General features: G+C 37.6%; 2 protein-coding genes across 2 annotated transcripts in view; one reads left to right on the top strand and one right to left on the bottom strand.

The window, feature by feature from the left end:
• nt5dc1 (5'-nucleotidase domain containing 1) overlaps nucleotides 1-20,683 on the bottom strand; it is a 107,886-nt gene that overhangs the window by 77,291 nt on the left and 9,912 nt on the right. The window contains exon 6 of the mRNA XM_069196271.1: nucleotides 20,247-20,328. Coding sequence (XP_069052372.1) covers nucleotides 20,247-20,328 — 82 coding nt within the window. The remainder of the gene's footprint in view (nucleotides 1-20,246; nucleotides 20,329-20,683) is intronic.
• On the top strand, nucleotides 7,612-19,339 carry col10a1b (collagen, type X, alpha 1b). The gene is made up of 3 exons (XM_006626178.3): nucleotides 7,612-7,719; nucleotides 8,161-8,305; nucleotides 16,776-19,339. Exons 2-3 carry the CDS (start codon nucleotides 8,176-8,178, stop codon nucleotides 18,620-18,622), a joined length of 1,977 nt encoding a protein of 658 aa, XP_006626241.1. The 5' UTR covers nucleotides 7,612-7,719; nucleotides 8,161-8,175; the 3' UTR covers nucleotides 18,623-19,339.

The following is a 20,683-nucleotide window of genomic DNA, read 5'->3' as shown; positions in this document are numbered from 1 at the left end:
CCCCATGTTTGCGTGATTTTCCTCTGGGTGATCTGATCTCCTCACGCAGCTCAAAAACGTTCTAGTAGGTTAACTGGCTTCTGAGAGCACTGCCTCTGGTGTGAGTGTGTGTCTGTGTCTGTCCTGTGATGGGCTGCTGTCCTGTCCAGGCTGTACCCTGCCCTGGGCACGTTGCTTCATCCCGCTCTCCTGCGACCCTGAATTGAAAGAAGTGCTTAAAAACGGATGGATGGACATAAAGTAAATGATATTTTTATATAAAGACAAAACACATGATTGCTGCCCAGTAATATGGTAAACAAGTACTGTATTTTAGTGATAAAAAGGGATTTTTTTGACAACTCAGACCACCATGGAAAACATCTGGTCCAGTGCAGGTATTGAAGACCCAGAAATTATCCTGTATTGTTAATATTAACATTAACTGCAATATATGTGATAAATATCACACAATGTGTACAAAACCACTGCAAGAAAATTTAAGCACATCACACCTTCATCATTAATTAAAGCACGTTTCCACTCAATGTACTTACTAAATTTGTGCAAAATATAAGATGAGCTTAACAAAAGCCACATACATTTTCACATTATTCAAACTTTCAAATACCTGCAAATTACATGTTTTTAACTAGTTGTTTTCTAACTTTAGTTGTGAAATTCAGTTTCTTTGGAATTTCATATACTTGGCCATTCTATGCCCTGAGGAAACTGACACAGCTCCTGCAGAGAGAGCACTGCTCAGACTCGAACATGACGCCAACTCCATGAATCACAAAGCAAAACCACAAAAGAGATGGAAATGGAAGCATCCCAGTTCAAGTCTGAATGTTTGGTAGCAAAAGTCATAATGTGGATACAGCCACGGCGACAAGACCAATCTAAATAACTCATTGGTGAAGGAATATGGAAACTCATACCAACTTGGGGAAAACGTACTTATGTACTGTACAATGGCATTATGCTAAAAAATATGAGTAATATCATGACAAGGAAATGATGGACTGGCATTCCATCTAGGATGTAGTACTATCTAGAGTTCTCTGCTTCTGGGATTGGCTCTGCTGTTCCTACCAGAAACAAGCAGCTTCCGATAATGGATGGGTCATGTCAATGGAGTAAGAAGCACTTGTCCAGTAACATATACAGAACTAACTGACACCAATCCACCTCTGATTGTGTACTGCCACATATCTGATCACTTTTTAGCGTATTCTAAACCTCAAATCAGGAAAGCTTCGGGCTTCCATACAGTAAGTCTGCACTTTCTGTTGCAGCACAAAACTCAGCTTCATGCAACAGGAAAGGTCATTGAGGTCAGTTGACAGACTGACATTTCTAGCCCAAGGATAATTCATAATTCAATAAAACTCTGGAATTTACCAAGTTTTATTAGAGATGCACCTTTGTCGATTGTTTTCAAACCCAGATTAAAATCAAACTTTTCTGAAATAGCTTTGTTATGCTGAATTTACATTTAATGCTAAAATTATTTTATGCTTTTGTCTTGCTATTTTTAAAGGTCTGCTGAGAACTGTTTTAAACTGTGATTTTTAAAAGTATTTTCTTTATAAAGCACTTTGAGGTATTTTGTCATGGAAGGTGCTATATAAATAATAATTACTAGAACTGCAGCCTTTGTGGTTTCCATATTGAAACATGCTTTAACATCACACCTTAACAGCCCACTACGCACTAACAACAGGGCTGTGAAACAGTACAGTACCTTTCCATAGCAGAAAAAAATAAAGAGGTATTCTTTCAAGACAGAATTCCTCATTTTCTAGAACGCCACAGTTTGAAACTGATGTTGCATATTTTAACCTTTAGCAATTTAATGGAGGATGACTGCCAATATAACTACCAAGAGTTTCCAACACCAATATAACTACCAAGAGTTTCCAACACAAAAGTAACATGAATGAAAATATTCTGCTTTGAAATGTTTGTGAATCAGGCTTAGTCAGCCTCTGCTGATTGCTGTGGAATAAGTCCAGGAGGATCTGGCTTTCGCTTGTATTAATTCTAATACAAATAATTATAAGCATAACCTTGGGATTTGCAAAATACTATAGCAACATTTAAAGGACTTCTTTTAAGTTTATTGATAGTATCACCTCCATTAGTAACAGAAGATTAAACAATAATATAAGTTTTTTGCTTTAACCAAGTCAAGCTCCAAAGTAGACTCACGAAAAATGTTCACTGAAGTACATATAGCAGTATGAGCATGGTTTCACATTTACTGGTATGTGTGTATATCCTACATTGGAGATCTGTATGTGTTTGAGATAAATCAGATAAATCAGACTTGTCATAAAGGAAAGACACTTATTTACCTTAGGTGAAGAAAGCAAGTAGACACAAGTGGAAACCACATGGAAGTGCATTTACAGACAACAGGTGGGGGGGTCTTTACGCAAAGGGTTGTGGGAGAATGGAGCAAGCTACAAACAGGCTAGATGGGCTGAATGGTCTCCACGTGTACCCTTTCTTGGGGTTTTCTATTATTAAAATCCTGCTACCAAATCTTTTGGTACCTGCATAGCAGTTATCTGAAGCTCCGAGCAGGTGGAATCAAAGACACACATCATGTCGAGTAAATATATTTATGCCCCACTCAGGTGTGGTAAGAGTGAAGGCCTGACTGCCATAAACAAAGAGAGAAAAATGGCCAGGTTTTCTCCCCATTATTGTAAATATCCATTTTAATTATTTTTAAAAGGAAACTGATACATAAATAATTATATTGTATCTACAAGACCCTCACATCCTGGTCTATGGGCACTAAAATGGAATGAGCTTTCTTAGGATGTAGTTTGTACAGAAAGGTAAACTGATTGCTCATATTGGTGGATATCAGTATTTCAAATTACTTTTTTTGAAAAGTATTCATTTCTTAAACACAAAACAAACAAAAAAAAAGCACTTCTGCCACTTTGTGGTTTGAAAGTCTTTGGGAATGAAAATAAGACAAAATTACTGGAACCTACAAACCTGTAAAATGTTCACTTCATTCATTCACACTCTGTCATTTAGTTAAATGGGGTTCAGCCTGGATGGTCTTGGCACAAGAAACTTTTTTTTGTGGGCAATAAAATACAAACAGGGCTGGAAATAATATGTTAAAAAATAAAGATTAAGGTTTTCCTGAACCATCAAAACACATGTGCTTGAGTTCCGAATGCCAACGAACAGAAAAGGGTTTCTGAAGTTCCTGAACGTCTAGGTAAATTTAGCCCATTTAGAAAGATAGAAACAAATAAGCCAGCAAGGCAAGCATGAAAACTACAGCCAACAGGTCCAACACATGAAGTAATAGACATTTACAAAGAAAACCTTATGCAATGTAAAACACTTATAAACGCGGCACAAAACATAAAACAACTCATCCTAAAATTTTGATTTTAGAATCTACAACAATAAACAACAGCCTTAAGATTAAACTTACTTTTTCCCTCAAGTTTTATAACCACAAAGAAGCGTTTTAAACACATCACTTGGTGGGCTCCCAAGCGGCTTGCTCAGTACAGACCCTGGTTTGGAGCACAGGGTGCTTCCTGCCGTCAGCAGGCTGAGCCCAGTTTGGCTCATTAGCTGGAAGGGACTGGGTAATGAGCAGGCCGCCAAACACAACTGGCTGTTCTCTACAGGGAAGGGGTGAGCCTGGGTCAATGGGGAATCATCGTGTTCTAAGGGAAAGGAAGCCCTTGAGCAGGAAGGTCTAACACAGGAGATGTCCAGTGCTTGGGAGCCCCTTATCTACTGGTTTTGAATTGTAGCTCAGCTCTTAATGCCCAAAGGGAACTAAGTGTTGGCTTAACTGGAGCAGGAAAGAAGTTCTTCTCATCAATCCAAAGTGCTGCGGATGTCCATAAGCCTACAGTACAAGATCTGCTGTACTGTGACTCACTAATCCTGGACTTGAGCACCCTCCCCGTCTGAAGCTCTGAATGGTGAAAAGAACCCCAGCACCCAGTAAAACATGCCCTGTACTGTGACAAGTAACCCCTCCGATTACTCAGGGATATGGGAGTCTGCAGTTGTCAGTCCAATCGATGCTATCTGTTTGTCTACTGAGGGAAATGTGCACTGCACTCATCCTCTCATGCTGGTAAAAGGGCAAGAGGAGTGAGCCTAGTTTGTTAGTAAATGTGCCATTCCAAACAGGGGAGTAGTAAGTGAGAAGCAACTGTGAATCATTAGTCCTTGTCTATTTTTATATCTAGCTTTTAAACATACTGTTTGCAATAATATTTCATGCAAAACTGCTTTATTGTGTTATAGGTATTAAAAATAAAGTGTTCAAAAATATTCACTTATTTTCTTTTGGTGTGTTCTTTAGCTTTGAAAAAATGGATAGCTACGTTTTACATACAGTACAGTACATTATAAACATACTTGTTTCCAAACATGTTTGGCATACAGCAAGCAAACGTCTGATATGCTCTTGTGTATTCCAAAAAGCCTTATGTGCCATATACCATATTCTTCTTAAAACATAAATTATAATAAGGGCCACGAAGACAAGAATTTTAATAACCCACAATTCATGCTATTAAGATTTCAATAAATGTTTAAAAATGCAAATGCACATTTTATGGTTTGTAAAATATGTGTCAGGTAATTTCTTTACACCATCCCTATTATTGACCATTAGAAAAGAGTATATGTAATAACAGCATAACAACAGGTGTCAGGCTGAATAACAGAAAGATAACAGCAAGATAACAGCACACAGATTGAAGCACAGATAAAAGAGACTGCATTTACTTTCATTCTACATTTGACTGTTCTGTGTTTCTGTTTCTTCTAATTGTATTGTTCGCATGTTTCCTTCATAATCACTAAAGTAAGAGCCGATCTGAGAGAATTGTACCAAACACGCAGTGAAATGCGAGTATATGATAAGACTAAAAGATTGACCTTTTCGGTTACGCTAAGAACCGATAGAGGAAATTTAACATTACAAAAGTTCTTTAAGGTTCATTAAAAAAACCTTCTGAAAATGAGTTTGGAAACCTCTCCATTTGTGTATGCTTATTCAGCTGGTTCCAAAAATAACAGCATCTGCAGCCGTGGTGTGGAACAACCTGGGCTGCCCTATCTCGATGAACTCACAAAAGCCACTCGATACTGCCCTCTGCTGGACTAAGCATATACTGCACTTTTTAAAAAAATGGCAACCACAGATAACACAAATCCCACACAAATAATTACTGTACTATTATTTAACTTGAAAAAGAAATATAAACTATTATTTTGTCTTAATCTGTTTATCTAATCTAATTTATTAAACATCCAAGTTATCAAGGTATTCTAAATGGTGTATGAGGAAAAAAAATGAATATTTCTGATCTGAACAGCAGAACGCTTACTTACCTAAACCAGATTGCACGATAATATTTGTGTTATATAGTACTGCTCATGAAAAGTTCATCCACTGAAAAGTGAGGATCAGAGGATTTACTGAAACAAACTGCAATTTTAAGCGACCTTTGCATTTCCTGTATGGTACAGTATGTACATTTCACACTCCAATAGTATCACATCATCTTTCATCTATTTCACATACAGTAAAGCAAGAGTGACAACCCTACACATTAATAGCACTGTCATGAAAAAATCCACATGCAAGCAATTTTTCTTAGGAATTTAACTTTGTTTTATTGCATTAAGATAAAATGATATCCGATTGAAAATTGTTTTAAATGCAGAACTACAGTAAATGTTCATGAATGACAAACTGGACAACTTTCACTATGAATAATATTAACAATAACAAACAGGTATTAAGCACCCCAGAGAATGATGATTAACAACATTGCTCTTTTTTTCAGATAGGCACATTACACCAAAGAACTCCTGGTCACTGGTCGCAGAGCAGTGGCACAGAGAGGTGTTTTTTCTAAATAAGTAATGAACTAAAGTACAACATACAAAAGCTACTGAGCGTACATGACACAGGCATAAACAATGTTTTTTTTGTTTGTTTGTACCAAACAAATTGTCAATAAAAATGAAGCTATAAAAAATGGCTTTCAGGATTTGATTATAAACTGGTTGACCCTAAATATTCCAAAGAATAAAAGGGTTACTATTTAGAGCAAAACATACAGGTTAACCTACGTTCAATATTTCTGTCCAGCTGTGGGTAACGTGTCTAATCATGACTGAATATGGTCTGTTTTATTAGCCCTCAAAATTGTTGCCTGTAATGTCAAACCAGAAAGTAAGAGCAATAAATTTTATTTCAGATATTTGTATGTGAAAAAAATGGAAGACTGCTAGACTATAAACAAAAATAGGCAGACAAACATAAAAGTGTGATTTTAAAAGGTGAGTGCGCGGAAGTGACTCAGTTACTGTTACTACAATGGTGATGATGATGATCATGATCATCATCCAATCTGCTCAATGCTCACACAGCTTCACCAATGTTTTCCAAATTTTGGTTTTGATGAATGTAAAATTAAATCGACTGTATGTTTTCATCTTAAGAATCTCAGCAGGACATGTGCCTGAGATTTTGAAAATGAGCCAGGCCACAAAGGTTCATGATCAAGTCACATGTAGTATGTTTCCAAGGAATTAGAAAGTACCACTACCTTAAATAATAATATAAGACTGTTTTCTCATTTGTAAAGAGGGAAACGCAATTACGTGAAGCCGAGCTTGCTCATTCCTAAATAGCACATTCGGTTCATCTCAACCTTACTCTAACTGTTTTTGAAAATGTGTTGATGTTTGAATTTGTTGTTTTTCCATACCATGTAAGGTGGTCAGTAGTAACCGCATACCGTGTGCATCAACTTATTCAGAATAAATTCTTTTAGAAAGCCCGAGTCGATGAACAGGTTAATTTTCACTTGGAAAATGGATGATACTTCTACAGTTTATTATAGTTTTATTGCCTAAAATGTTTTTACAGCCTTCAAAATATACCCAAAATATTACAGTAATGCAAGGCATTCTCTTACATATACAGAAAAAAAATTTTTTTTCAAGATATTGCGCAGCACAATAATGACAGAGATGTTTATACTTATTTCAATGTGCCCTTAATTAATATATTAATACTTACACCAATACTTACTCACTCTTTGTAAACATTTAAAGCTAAGGTTATCAGTTTAGGATACTTAGACATAAATAAAGGGAATTATTTACAGTCTTCCCAACTTCTTTAAAATACATTTTAAATAAAACAAGGCATTTATTTCAATAACTTTGGAGACTTAATTTTAGACTTACTGTAAGATACTCACGCACATAAATTGCAAATAACGCACTGTGGCCATGTCCAAATTTAGGATTAAGGCGATCTTAATGGGACAACAGATATATTATCAAATACTGTATAAGTGTGTATTTCCTCAAAAGGGATAAAAAATGTGGTGGCAACTTCGGAGTAAACAAATATATATTTTTTTGAAGTTTTTTCCAAATTAACTAAAATAATTCAAGGCTTGAAATATAGAGAGAAAACTAGGAATCTGATCTAACATGCCTACGTAAGGCAGAATATGCCTTTAATTAAAGCTTACAACAGCTAAGGGAGGTGCTTGTATAGGTACCTTTGTGATGCATACTAGAGATATGGTATAAATACCCTCATGAGTATCTCACCAGTAGCGTCTCTCCAGCTGACATTCTCCAACCCAAAGGATATACGAGCAGTGGCAACAGCACTCATATCTGTGGAGTCCAATTATGCTGGTATGTAATATGCATTTCCATTTTTAGAGCCTATTAGGTCAAGGATTTAAAAGATGCAGTTTTTCTTTATTCCACCAGAGCTAGACAATGTGGCACCCAGTCTTTGCAAGCCACCAGCTGGTAGCTCAGGCATAATACTTTTCCAATTGAGTCTTGCTCAACGTTTTTATGCTGATGGTGGGGGAGAGGTGTACAGTATACGAGAATGTGGAGCACACATTTCTTTAAAAAATCTCTGCTGATTATTATACGGCATTGCACTGATTTGAATTACAGCTGTTGGTTTTTTACCATGCTTGTAACATGTCTTACTTCTGAGAACAGTTTCCCCATTATTTCCGTATGGCCAGATACTGCGTTTGATGAAAAATAACTTTAGGAGCAGATGGGCAGGCGCAATTCACAGCTTTTGAATGACGCAAATTCTTATTTCCTCCACAGATTTAGCTACAGAAGATGGAGCTGCAAATAACAAGCCTTCTTCTGGTACTCCTCTGCTTGAGTGAGGTTCATGCAGGGGCATATTACGGCAAAAAGTCAGAGACCAAGGGGCCTCAATATCAACCATATAATGTCAAGAGCCAAGGTAAGACTCCATCTTTGGTCTTCGATACAACAGCCTGATCTTTCTTAGCTAGTTTTTCACTTTGGGGAGTCAGAAGTCAGGGTCAATGTAAAGTATTTTAACGAAAATAGAACTATGGTAGAATTGCAAGCTTTATGATATTAGCCGAGCATCTGACTACGATTCATTCAACCGAACTTCCTCCTTCAAACTATACAACAGTATTTGCTGGGTTTGAATCACATGAACTTTCGAACCCTTCTCTATCCTTCCCAGTAGCTGAGATGCTGGGTGCAAGCAAAGCAAAAACACGTACGGGCTAGAAACTGAACATCTATTTTAAACAGTTCAAACATTTCTTTTTGAAGTAGATGACCTATTAAACACTGTATAATATCAGCTCCAGTGTCTCTGAGCATTGCACATTCTCTATATTTGAACTCTTTCCGGTTGTGCCTTTGTTAAGTTTAATTATGCATTACGCAGTCTTGTTTGGAGCAGAATTCAGCATCAGTCTTGAAACGATTCATTTTGCACGTAACTTCAGCCTTTTTTACCCCCAAAAAAGATGCATGGTGATTCAACTAGTAGCTGTGGATTATAATTTAGAATAATTTAACTATATAAAAATAAAGTTACAGAAATTATCAGCATTCTCAGTGAGTGCTTAAGCAACAATTGACTCAGGAGACTTATTCACTAGAGTCCTATAGTCCAGACATCAGCAGTTCCAGACTGGGATGTCCTCAGCCTGCTGTGGCTGGTACTCCTCAGCCTGCAGGAATATAGCTGTTCAGACGCTGCTGTGGTTGGGGGACTTGAGCTGTCTAGGGCGCAGTGTTGTTATTGGCTATTCCCCAAGCGCCTGGGAGGTTGCAGTGCCATTAGAGAGTGAAAGCATCTGGAAATCAATCCTTCAATTCCTGCTAGCTCCCCTAGGGGCCACAGTGCAGATACTGTCAGACAGCTTCACGGCCCACTCCTCCGGAGAATTCTGCAGCACCCAGGGACCAGTACAATTGGCAGGACCAATATGACAACAAATGCACTGGCTGCACTAAAATGCTTCAACAAGTGCAAACGCTGAGTAGACTCAGCGCACGCAATCCTCCAAATCCTTGCAAAGATGGCACAGGCATGAAAAGAGCAAAGCAGGGAAGATTAACAACTGGCAAATACAAAAAAGAGGGGTTTCATAGTCGGCGATTTCACGTTTCCAAAAAGGAAATTAAAAGAATTTTAGGTGCAAAGCAATGACTGCTGCTATATTTTCCTGAATGAACTGTATTTAAAATATTGAGCAAACGCATTGAGACAAGATGGCTCAAACACAAAAAGATAAAAGCCAAGGCCTGTATAACACAACAAGCTCAGAATGATATTATCTCTTAGGTACTTCTTTTAGACACATAATTTTTTATTACATTTCAAGCAATGCCTATACTGTATGTTATTTACTTTATACAGACATTTTTTACAATTCAGCTGGACCTAGCACTGTGTAGAGAGATACATTAATTAACAGAAAGTCATTTTCAAGCTGCCTATCAAACAAGTATTGCACAGCACTTTGCTGTTCCTAATATTTTTCAGTTGACATTTATGTTTCTAATCTATCTGTCTAGGACAGACACATGGCTGGACTGATAAGAGTATGGGCTCACTTGTAACAGTTTCAAGTGTTACTAAAAGGGATTTCAAGGCTCAATGAAGGCCAACAGATGAATTTCAACAGTTCAAATATTTTCAGCAAGTGATTTTAAAAATGACGAGCCAGGACTGAACAGCAAACCTGAGCAGAGAATTTACCTCATCTACCTAGATAAACAATTTTTGAACAAGCCGATGTTTAAGGCTAACTCAGTAGACATAATCTATGTTTGTGTCTAAATAATACCATTCTAAACAGACAACAAAACTACAACAGTTTATTTTACTGCTGTCTCCTCCCTCCCCAAAAATATTATATTGACAGAACAAAAATATACATCACTTTTATTTTTGTTCAATGTGGTTTTAATTGGATACTGACATCAGTCTGTAAGGAGTGTCTATCTCTCTCTGTGCCAACAACTGGGTAGTTTTTGTATTCTCCAAGAGAGATGTTAACAAGTAAGGCACAGCCTAAACATTATCTACATTTTACCTACCCATCTATTAATCCATTTTCGGTCATTTTTCCAGGTGAGGGTAGCAGCTAAAAATGTTATGCCTCTTTGTTTATACTACACTTAAATAATTCAGACCCCAGTAGTAGTTCCAAATTTAAGTGGTTAAACTGTTTCTTAACTAATGATCCCAAACTGACCCTCAATGAATGCAGGTATAGTAACATACTCAAATAAAACACATTCATTCGTCTCTTAAATTTCAATATAGAGTGTCCCAGTTATGTGATCTTGACATTTTAAATAAATCAGTATTTATGCGTTATTCAAATGTTTCCATTTTGATTTTAGTTTTACATCTATTCTGTAGTGGGCGAAGTGAGTAGGTAGGGAAAGATGTAAATGCATATGATACACATAAACATGTTTGTTTATATAAAATACTATAAGATAATATCTATCTTAACTTATAAGAGAGGAACAGCAAAAGATTCAATCAATTAAGATTCAAATTGTACTTTATCCTTCAAATACATCTTCAAAACAAACAACAAATAAGATTAAAAACAAATAATGTGAAAGAAATATTATGTAAAAGAAAATTGTTGTTGTTTGATTTGGAGCTCTAGCTAAATATGGAATTGTAGCAACAACAAAATCTCCCAATCTAGAAGACAACATTGTCCTGAAACCCCTAAAAACCCAAAACGCACAACTAAAAAAAAAATAATACAAAGATCAAAATCACTGTGTAAGGCATATTTCTATTTTCCCACACAAATGCAGTAATTTGAAGATCCCAAAGAGGATATAGTTTGGGAAAACCAAATACCACAGACTTCCAAGAATGGAATAATCACTGTTATCAGGAAGTAAACTCAATGTCCTCAACAGCCCTGCCTAATGGCACATGACCAGGCCTTCTGTGACACTGTGCACTTTTCATAGCTCTCTGACTAAGCACTTCTTCCCACTGCTCTTTAAACATACAGTTCTCGACTGAAAACTGGCCGCGTCTTTCTGATTAGAGAACTCTGTTAAAACCAGAAATAATGCCTACTGTTACAAAGTTCTTTCATGGACAAATAACTGAAACAAAGGTACAGCAAACTGACATTTAATGTGAACATCCATAGTTTGTTCAAATATAACAAGAGTGCAAGGAGTGACTATCAATCATTTTGTATCCACACTAACCAAGACTGAACCATTAACACTATTCAAAGACGTGTTACATCCTGATGTGATAAAGGAAGAGGAAGAAGATGGGAGGAGATTTGTCCCTTTATGTTGCTGGATCCTTACACATCACCACTAACTGCAGCGTACAAGAACATTTTCATCAGTACATCTGTCTAGACTACCCTATTCCATACGCTATTTTTATTGAATTTAAAAGTCAACAAATGCATATTTGAAAACAGAGCCCTCCAATTATCTGTGTCAAACAGAACAACGTGGTCAGCAGACCACCCTCTCCTGTTCTTTGTGCAGTATTGTGGTTGAACAGGCCACAGTGTTATTACCAGGTTGGCGTGTTCTATGAGAGCTTCACAAACCCATTATTGTGGTCAAGGATGTGGTGTTACAAAGGCTATGGGAAGAGTTTGATCTGTATGGCCTGTAGGGTATTACTGTACCAGACAGTTTATGTTGTTGTTTTGTTAATGAATTATGTACGTATTGAAAGAGGTTTCTTTGTGTCTTTCTTCTATCCTGCCCATTCCTGAGGTAAGCTTAAATTCTTAAAGTGCATTAACCAGATTAAGTGCAATAAGTGCATTAACCAAACATGAACCATACCGTTGTTCATACAGACCCCTAATGGGGAAGCTCAAAAAGTTGCATTTTTGCAGTGAGCGAATACTATATAGAAACTAAAACTTTGGAAACAAGGATTTTCCAACAAAATTCAGTCAAATAACACTTTGAAAATAAAACAATTAAGTCACTACAAAATGAATTAAACAGAAAAAGTGCTTGATCATTGCAGGTCACTTACAGTACATCAAATCCTTTATTAATGACAAGGTACCAAGAATTTATCATGGGAGATAGATTTTCTGCCCACACTCAGCTTAACCAGACCACTGTGACAAATAAATTATATGAAGCAGCTACTGAACACATATAGTATAATATTAAGACTGTAAGTGCATTCAAATCTGTAGGAGAGGTGTACACTTACAAATAAAACTGAAAAACAAGAGCAATCGATAAATACACATTTCATTATTATTATTGTTATTAATATTTTCTATATTTACAAATTATACAACCTTTTCAAGAGTACTGATAATAGTTTACAAGAGTAAGGTAGAATGTATTCACAGTTGAGATAATATTGGTGTATTTACAGTAATAATTCATTGTTATAGAAACATCAGAGGTATTGGTCTTTTTTATGGATGTGCAATTTTCCAGTCAATGAGTAATGGGTTTTATTCCAAAAATGCTTTTTTTCCCCACAATTGTCACAAAATGGTTATATATACACCCCTTTTCATAAAGTGGTTTGTTTTTAATTTGGAGATCACTTGCTTGGTAGTACATATGAACACGTGCTTTAAACTTGCTGTGAGTAATTAGTATTTGTTATTGAGTAGATCATGTTACATGTGGGCTAATCACTAATCAATTCAGTCAATTCCTTACCTCTCACTGGTTTCAAGCAATTAATGTGAGATGTACATACAAGAACACTGCCCATTGGTCTTGTAACATGCAAAAAAACATGACTACAGTGTAAGATTAAATCCTAAATTTGTGGAGAGCAACTGAAAAATTTAAGCCTAGGTCGAGTTCACAATTTTGGATTATATGGCATTAACTTTGTATTTCATTTTATTTCATAAGAAGTCATACAGTGTACTATATTGCTGCTCACTGAGCAAGTGTTCTCTGAACTGCCCCAAGATACTACTGTACCTTAAAGTGATTTATTTTTAAATCCTAAAGCCAGCATACTGTATAGTTTCTAATATCTTTCATTCTTAATAAACTAATCCATCTGAATTTTCTAGATTCTCAATACTATAATGAGATGTGCACGACAACTTACTGAAGATGCCAAATCTGATGCTAAATAATTTCTTAATAATAATTCTAAAAATTAACAATAACGCTATCACTTGAAATTCTTTCCATGCATCATGGACTGTAAGATAGACACTTTCACATCATTCTGAACTGGGATTTGTTTTATTTTTAACACTGTATTTGGCAAGCAATACAATAATTTCTTTTTTAAATAAATAAGCCCATTGTTATATGTGACATTCATTCATCTAGAAAAGTCCTTCCACTGACCTTTAATCAAAGTAGCAAAGAACATTTACAGTGTGACATGGAACAGTATACTGTTTTCTTAAGATAACCTTTTTCTCCTTTAAATTTTTTTAGCTTAAGGACTGTAATGCCTCACTGGTGTACTTTAAGCAAGAAGAAGGCCATGAATAATGAGATGTTAGAAATATAGTGCCCATACTGAAGTAAGGATGCCGTTCGTGTAAGAAGTGATCATTCAATAGAGATGGGTACTGCATGAACTGCGGCAAGAGCCACTACAGCAGTTCCGTCAATATCCCTGACAAACGTTAGAGGGCGCTATGGGATACCACTTCCAAGATTTCACTAATGCTACTGTATGACCCCTAATTTCACTAATGCTATCAGCCAAGCACAGAATGACAGTTCACGGTTCCTCTTCCATCGCAACAGAAAATAAGAAATATCAATTAACATTCTTCAAGAAAATATAGATTACGTAAAATGTGGTCCACATTTTTCCAGTGTTTATCGTATAATGTTAGATGCTATGATTGATTTTGTTACATAATATAATGCTTTTGCAGCATAATGTTTAGTTTTAATACACTCTATCACAGAAATGTTCAAACGAATTAAGGTAAGCCTAAGAAAAAACTCACCACACGAAATAAAATGAAATTAGTTATATTTCATTTTTAATTACCGTTATTTCCTTTACCAAAAAAAAAGCCTTTTCTTGTATAAAGAAAACAAAACATGTTTCACAAAATTTTTTAGCTGTAGATCTAATCACTTGGCACATTGAGTAGAAAAATATCACAGGGAGTCAATTCTTTATATTAACTATTTTATCTAATCAGCACTCAACTGAATACAAATTGTTTTAATTAAACATAATATGGTAAAGGACATTTAAATAAAGATAGTGTAATTTCCTTTCATTTTAAGCAACACATCACACTTTAACTGATTGCTTACTGTACATGCATAATGCAAATTCATTGGGGAAACTTGGTAACTGGTAAATTCATATACTGTAGTAAATACTGTAAATGAAATATAGGAGTGCTAACATATTCTGGTCCCTGCGTTCTATTGTAGTGGTAATAACCAATATGTAAGACAAAAGGTTAAGATTTGTGATTAATAAGATCAGTTACTAAAAACAAGGTTGTTAATTTTAGAGTGCTCTCCTTTGAAAAGATATCCAGGAAGCAAGTTCATTCAGTTTTCTATAACAGAGTTATCAAAAAAAAAAACTCAGTGCAGCAAGATCTGACAAAACTTCATGTAAACTGTCTCTGTAATAGGGAACTGAAAAACTAAACTGCATCAGAAAAATGCAGCACTCTCAGGATAACACAGATCAACCATCCCATCTCCTTCTTCCCCAGTCTAACTTATCCCAGTGAAAAAATCAACTGGCCTAAAGATAACTATGCTCATTTCAACCTGCTTTTAAATTGAATTTAGCCACATCCTAATCTGAACAGCTCTCAGATACAAGTTAAGGTTTATTCCATGCTGAAAGAAACAACATTTCGGCTGAGGAGCCTTCTTCGGGTGCGCTACCTACTTGAACTTCTTCAGCTCTGAGAGACTGTTTTTACCTCAAAACATCTCTATTAATCACGTTCCCCCTCCACTCCATTCAAATATGAATGCTGCAGCAAGCAATACAATCTGGTTCTTGATGCTATACAAAGGTCAATCTGCAGTGTTAGAAAGCAAACACAATATAATATTTGATACATACAGTATTTGATACTTTCAGTTTCGCTTCTGACGAGGAGAAAGCAAATCTAAACAGACCATTACTGTTGTGATCTAGAGTATTCTGTTTCAGGATATCCAATTATTTTTATGCAATACCAACAGATGACTTTATTCATTATTTGCTTTACATTTGTCACTCAGCTCTTCTATGACATGCATTTACTGCAGCAGACAGACCGATGGCACGTACATTTAAATATCTACAGAATCAATATAGATATTACTTTATGTTGTACAATCTTGTACTGAAAATATGCTGTAAGAAAAATATAAAGCCTGAACTCCATAAAAACTATATGAAGCTATTTACTCAAAATGACAAGAGTATGCTCAATCAAAATCTCAATAATTGCACCTAAATAAACTAAACTACAAAAGACAGTGTTACTGTATGATATAGCAATATTAAATAAACCTTAAAAAATTAAAATGATCCAATAAACTTTAAGATCAACGCTTCACCTCTGATATTCTAGTCTTCAGCCAAGTCTAAACTCTACGGACAAATAATCTGCATATTAGACGTTTTACATACTTTGATTTTTCACTGTACATTAAATATGAATATTTATGCAGCATTACACGGTATACCACCTGAAGAAGGCTCCACAGCCAAAACATTGTGTTATGTCTCTTCTCTTTACCAGTTAGAACTTAATGTGCCAAAACATTAAATGAAAATGCAGCAAGGAGCATATCCCAAAGGTGAACTGCAATACTAAAGAAGTTTAAACTTGTGGGATCTTTCAATAATTTGAAATATAAAAATATTTTTATTTTTTTCTTTGATTAATTTGTTTTATTTCTCATAAACATATGTTCACAATATTTAATTTAATTATTCCTTAAAATCAAACATAATTAAAATACTTATTTGAAAATCTAGGAGACTCCACAGGTTTCATGTTTACAGCACATGTATAATTTAAATGAACCTGAAAATATTTATGAATTGTACAGCCAGAAAAATGGGTTCAAGAGCAGAAGCATCAAAGCCAGATTTCAAGACGGAGATAAGAAACCAAAATATTTTCATGAAAAAATTAAGACAGACATTTGAGGTACAGTATGTTATGCCTAGGTATGCTGTCAATGTTAAGAATAATGAGAACATTTACGATATTCTCGTAGCGCAGTGCCCACATTTGGGAGATGAAGAAGAAAAGCCTTTACGAAATTGACTGTTATAGCACATTACATCACACAATTCAATGACATGGAGTAGCACAAAGTCAAGTCTTTCCTGTTGGCTGAAACATCTCAAAACGCAAAGGAATGCAGTCGGGCACGCAAGTGAAAACCTGTGCGGTGAACTGTGTTTTCCTGTCCAATTGCAGTGCTGCCGATGAGGGGAGAACAAGGAGAACCAGGAATTCCCGGTGAACCAGGACAGCCGGGGCCACCTGGGCCCCCAGGGCCCCCAGGAAAGGGAGGCTATGGGATGCCAGGACCACAGGGACCACCTGGGCCACCAGGACCACAGGGATATTCCTCCCCTGGCAAGCCAGGCATGCCTGGGTCTCCGGGAAAACCTGGTGAGAGGGGAAGTCCTGGGGAGAAGGGTGATCCAGGGTCTTCTGGGCCTCAAGGTCCAAGGGGGATGCCAGGATCTCCAGGAATCCCAGGACCTGCTGGTATCTCTGCTCCTGGAAAGCCAGGGCCACACGGGCCAGCTGGTTCTCCAGGGCCTAGAGGGGAGCCAGGGATGAAGGGGCATCCAGGAGCTCCTGGACAACCAGGTCAAAAAGGAGAGAAGGGATATGGAATCCAGGGCCATCCAGGAGAGAGAGGTGCTCCTGGACCAGCAGGTCCTGCAGGACTACCGGGACAACCTGGAGTAGGTAAACCTGGCAAACCCGGTTACCCAGGGGAGCCCGGGAAGCAGGGAATGCCAGGTCAGGATGGACTTCCAGGACCTATGGGCATGCCTGGCCATAAAGGCCCAGCTGGACCACCAGGTCCTTCAGGTATAGGAAAGCCAGGAGAAAACGGTGCACCAGGTCTTCCTGGACAAGCTGGACCAAAAGGCCCCCCAGGACCTCCTGGAGCTACTGGGGCACCAGGAATCCCAGGTTATGGAAAGTCAGGGGTTCCTGGACAGAAAGGGGAAAGAGGAATGAACGGCGTCCCAGGTCTACCAGGTGGCAAAGGAGAACAAGGCCCAGCGGGACGTGCAGGAGAGCCGGGACCTTCTGGGCCAGCAGGCCCCTCAGGTCCTTCAGGTCAAAGGGGATTTCCAGGTGAAGCCGGACTGCCAGGCCCTAAAGGTGATGCTGGTGCAGTTGGACCCATGGGACCAAAAGGACTGAAAGGAGATCAGGGTCCACAGGGCTTTGAGGGCAAATCGGGGTACCCAGGGTCACCAGGCCCTGCAGGTGCAAGGGGCAGTCCAGGGGCTCCGGGGCTGAAAGGTGAGGCAGGACAAGCTGGCCCTGCAGGTCTCCCAGGGCAACCTGGAAATATGGGACCTAGGGGTTCCCCCGGCCGCCCAGGCGAACCAGGGGCCAGGGGAGACGATGGCACGCCAGGCGCGACAGGGCCCAGCGGGCCTCCAGGAACTCCGGGTACACCTGGAATAAAGGGACATCCCGGTCCTCCTGGGCAACCTGGCCCTGCAGGCATCACAGCCAAGGGCGTACCTGGCCCCTCAGGCCCTCCTGGGCTCCCTGGTCCCAGAGGATCCGACGGCCTGCCTGGGCACCCCGGCTCACCAGGCCCACCTGGCCCCCCCGGAGAGATCGTCTACCAGAAAAACTTTAAAGCGGCCCAGGCCATAGTCCAAAAGGCCCCTGTGTCGGCTTTCACCGCTTTGTTAACGAAGGCGTATCCAGAGTCGGGACAGCCCATCCAGTTCGACAACACCCTCTACAATGAGCAGCAGCACTATGACCCCTCCACCGGCATCTTCACCTGCCACACTCCAGGAGTCTACTACTTCGCCTACCACGTGCATGTTAAAGGGTCTAACGTGTGGGTCGCCCTATATAAAAACGGTTCCCCAGTGATGTACACATATGACGAATACAAGAAAGGCTTTCTGGATCAGGCATCTGGGAGTGCTGTCCTCTACCTAAACGAGCAAGATCAGGTCTACGTTCAAATACCCAATGACGAATCCACTGGTGTTTATGCCACTGACTACATCCACTGCTCATTCTCTGGATTCCTGATTGGCTCGACGTGATACCACACTGTCTAACCGGCATACTTCTATTAAATCCATGAACTGTTTCTCCAATTGTCCCCATTTTTTGATGCATACTGCTTCAAGCAGTATGAAATGAAAAAAATATTCTAAACTACTTTCTTAATGTGTTTTTTTTGTTTTCTTTCATACAACTGAATATAAAAGCTCACACAAACTGGAAATTTCTATATAAGAGAAGCATAAACGTACAGTGTGTTCACTCTGGGCTGGGCTGTAGAAAAGCATAGAGGATTAAGTGGATCATTAGTTGTCACTAATAACTTTTTACAGTGATATTTTCCAAGATGGTGGCTTTTTAACTTGCTGTGTGCTTATATTCAGTTAAAAAACAGGAAATAAAAAAGTTGTTAAGTAGCAGAACTAAGGTGCTTTGTCTCAGCTCATGAAACCGTAAGCAAGTGATCCTTATTTTTATTTGTATGTCTGTCTTAAACAACAGTGTTACTGACAAAAACAAAACATACATAATCTATAAGACCTGCTTGATGTCTTACATTGCAATGTTGTGTTTAACTGTATGCATACCTGTAATATACTGTACCAGGAATTAGGAATTGGAAAATTCTGAATATCAGACAATCTACAGTATTTACCATTAACATTTTGAAATGTATGTTTGTCATTACCATATCCCTCAAGATGTATATCCCATATATATTGTAATGACCAAAATAAAGACTGACATACTTCTAATGTGCGTGTGTTTCCATATTTGTTAAATATACTTACTTTTAAATAATGATTCAGATGTAGTTGAAAGCATAATGTGTATGATAGATAATTAATAAATGAGCTGCAAAATTGATTAACTCATCTTTTTTCATTGTAACATGGCACAAGAGCAAAAGAAAAAGTGGAATCATACATCAGAAAAGCGTTATTTTTAAAAAGTAAAAAGAAACTTCAATCTTCTTTATACATGATGTGTTCATAATGTTCATGCACATATTGCAAACAACTAGATTGGGAGATACTGATGTTGTAGTTTAACAGTTGTTTATGTTTACATTTTACCTACGTAAGGGCTACTTAACAGCAAAACTGATGTAAGTCATTCAGCCAAAATCTAAATAATCTGAAAGAAAGAACCATTCAAGTAAAGCACATATGGAAATCCCCTTTTTACCAAAAAGGTTAATATTTAGCAAAACTGACCTCTGCATGGATACTTCAGTATTAAATGACTGCAGAATCACTGTACAGTGGAATCTGTTTAAAAGAAAATACCATCCCTGATCATGCTGAGTTTAGAGAATCTGATGTGGAGCTCACATCTGGCCACTAGACAAGACTCTGATAACTTCTGGTTTTGACACCTGAAGAAGGCTCCACGGCCGAAACGTTGTGTTCTCTTTCTTCTTTTTTTCAGCATGGAATAAACCTATTACTTGTTCCTTTGCAGCCTACGCATGCTGACGCAGCTACCCACCTGAACAACTTCTGGTTTAGTTAATTATCCATTGAAGTTTAATTTTAACAGGCATTCATTTTTTTCCCCAAACTGACTTATTCTGATTAGTGCTTGGCAGTATTGTGACATATTCTTGAAAGCTTCAATAAACATTTTTCCAGACTTAAAAATGCACCAAAACCCACTTACCTTTAAATGCAGATGTGTTGTAATTGTGATCTATAGCAGCAATCATATCTTTCCAAAAATCAGACACAATCTCATTTCCACTCTGTAAAAGACAGTAAATATATTTTAAAAAGAAACATCTTTTACTCTATTTTCTACTCTTGGATTTCCTTGATGCTTCACAAATATATAGTACGCTACAGTAAAAGACACCATACAAATATACACGAGTGTTGAAGTACTGTATATACTGAGTATCAAAAGAAATTTAAGCCTACTCATACACATACATTTTAAGAAAAAATAAACCATATGTACAGTATATGGATTTTGATATCGATTAATGATTTTGGCATCATTTTGTATTAATTATTAATGATCTCTGCATGATACACTCAAATACCTCGGGTTAAGCCCTAAACGTCTTCACTTGTGAGATAGCTGACAGAGCACAGGGG

This window comes from Lepisosteus oculatus, chromosome 2 (genome assembly GCF_040954835.1).
Source record: "Lepisosteus oculatus isolate fLepOcu1 chromosome 2, fLepOcu1.hap2, whole genome shotgun sequence".
Taxonomy (NCBI): Eukaryota; Metazoa; Chordata; class Actinopteri; order Semionotiformes; family Lepisosteidae; genus Lepisosteus; species Lepisosteus oculatus.
The sequence above is the reverse complement of the archived record's forward strand: the minus strand, read 5'-3'. Positions and strand labels throughout refer to the sequence as shown.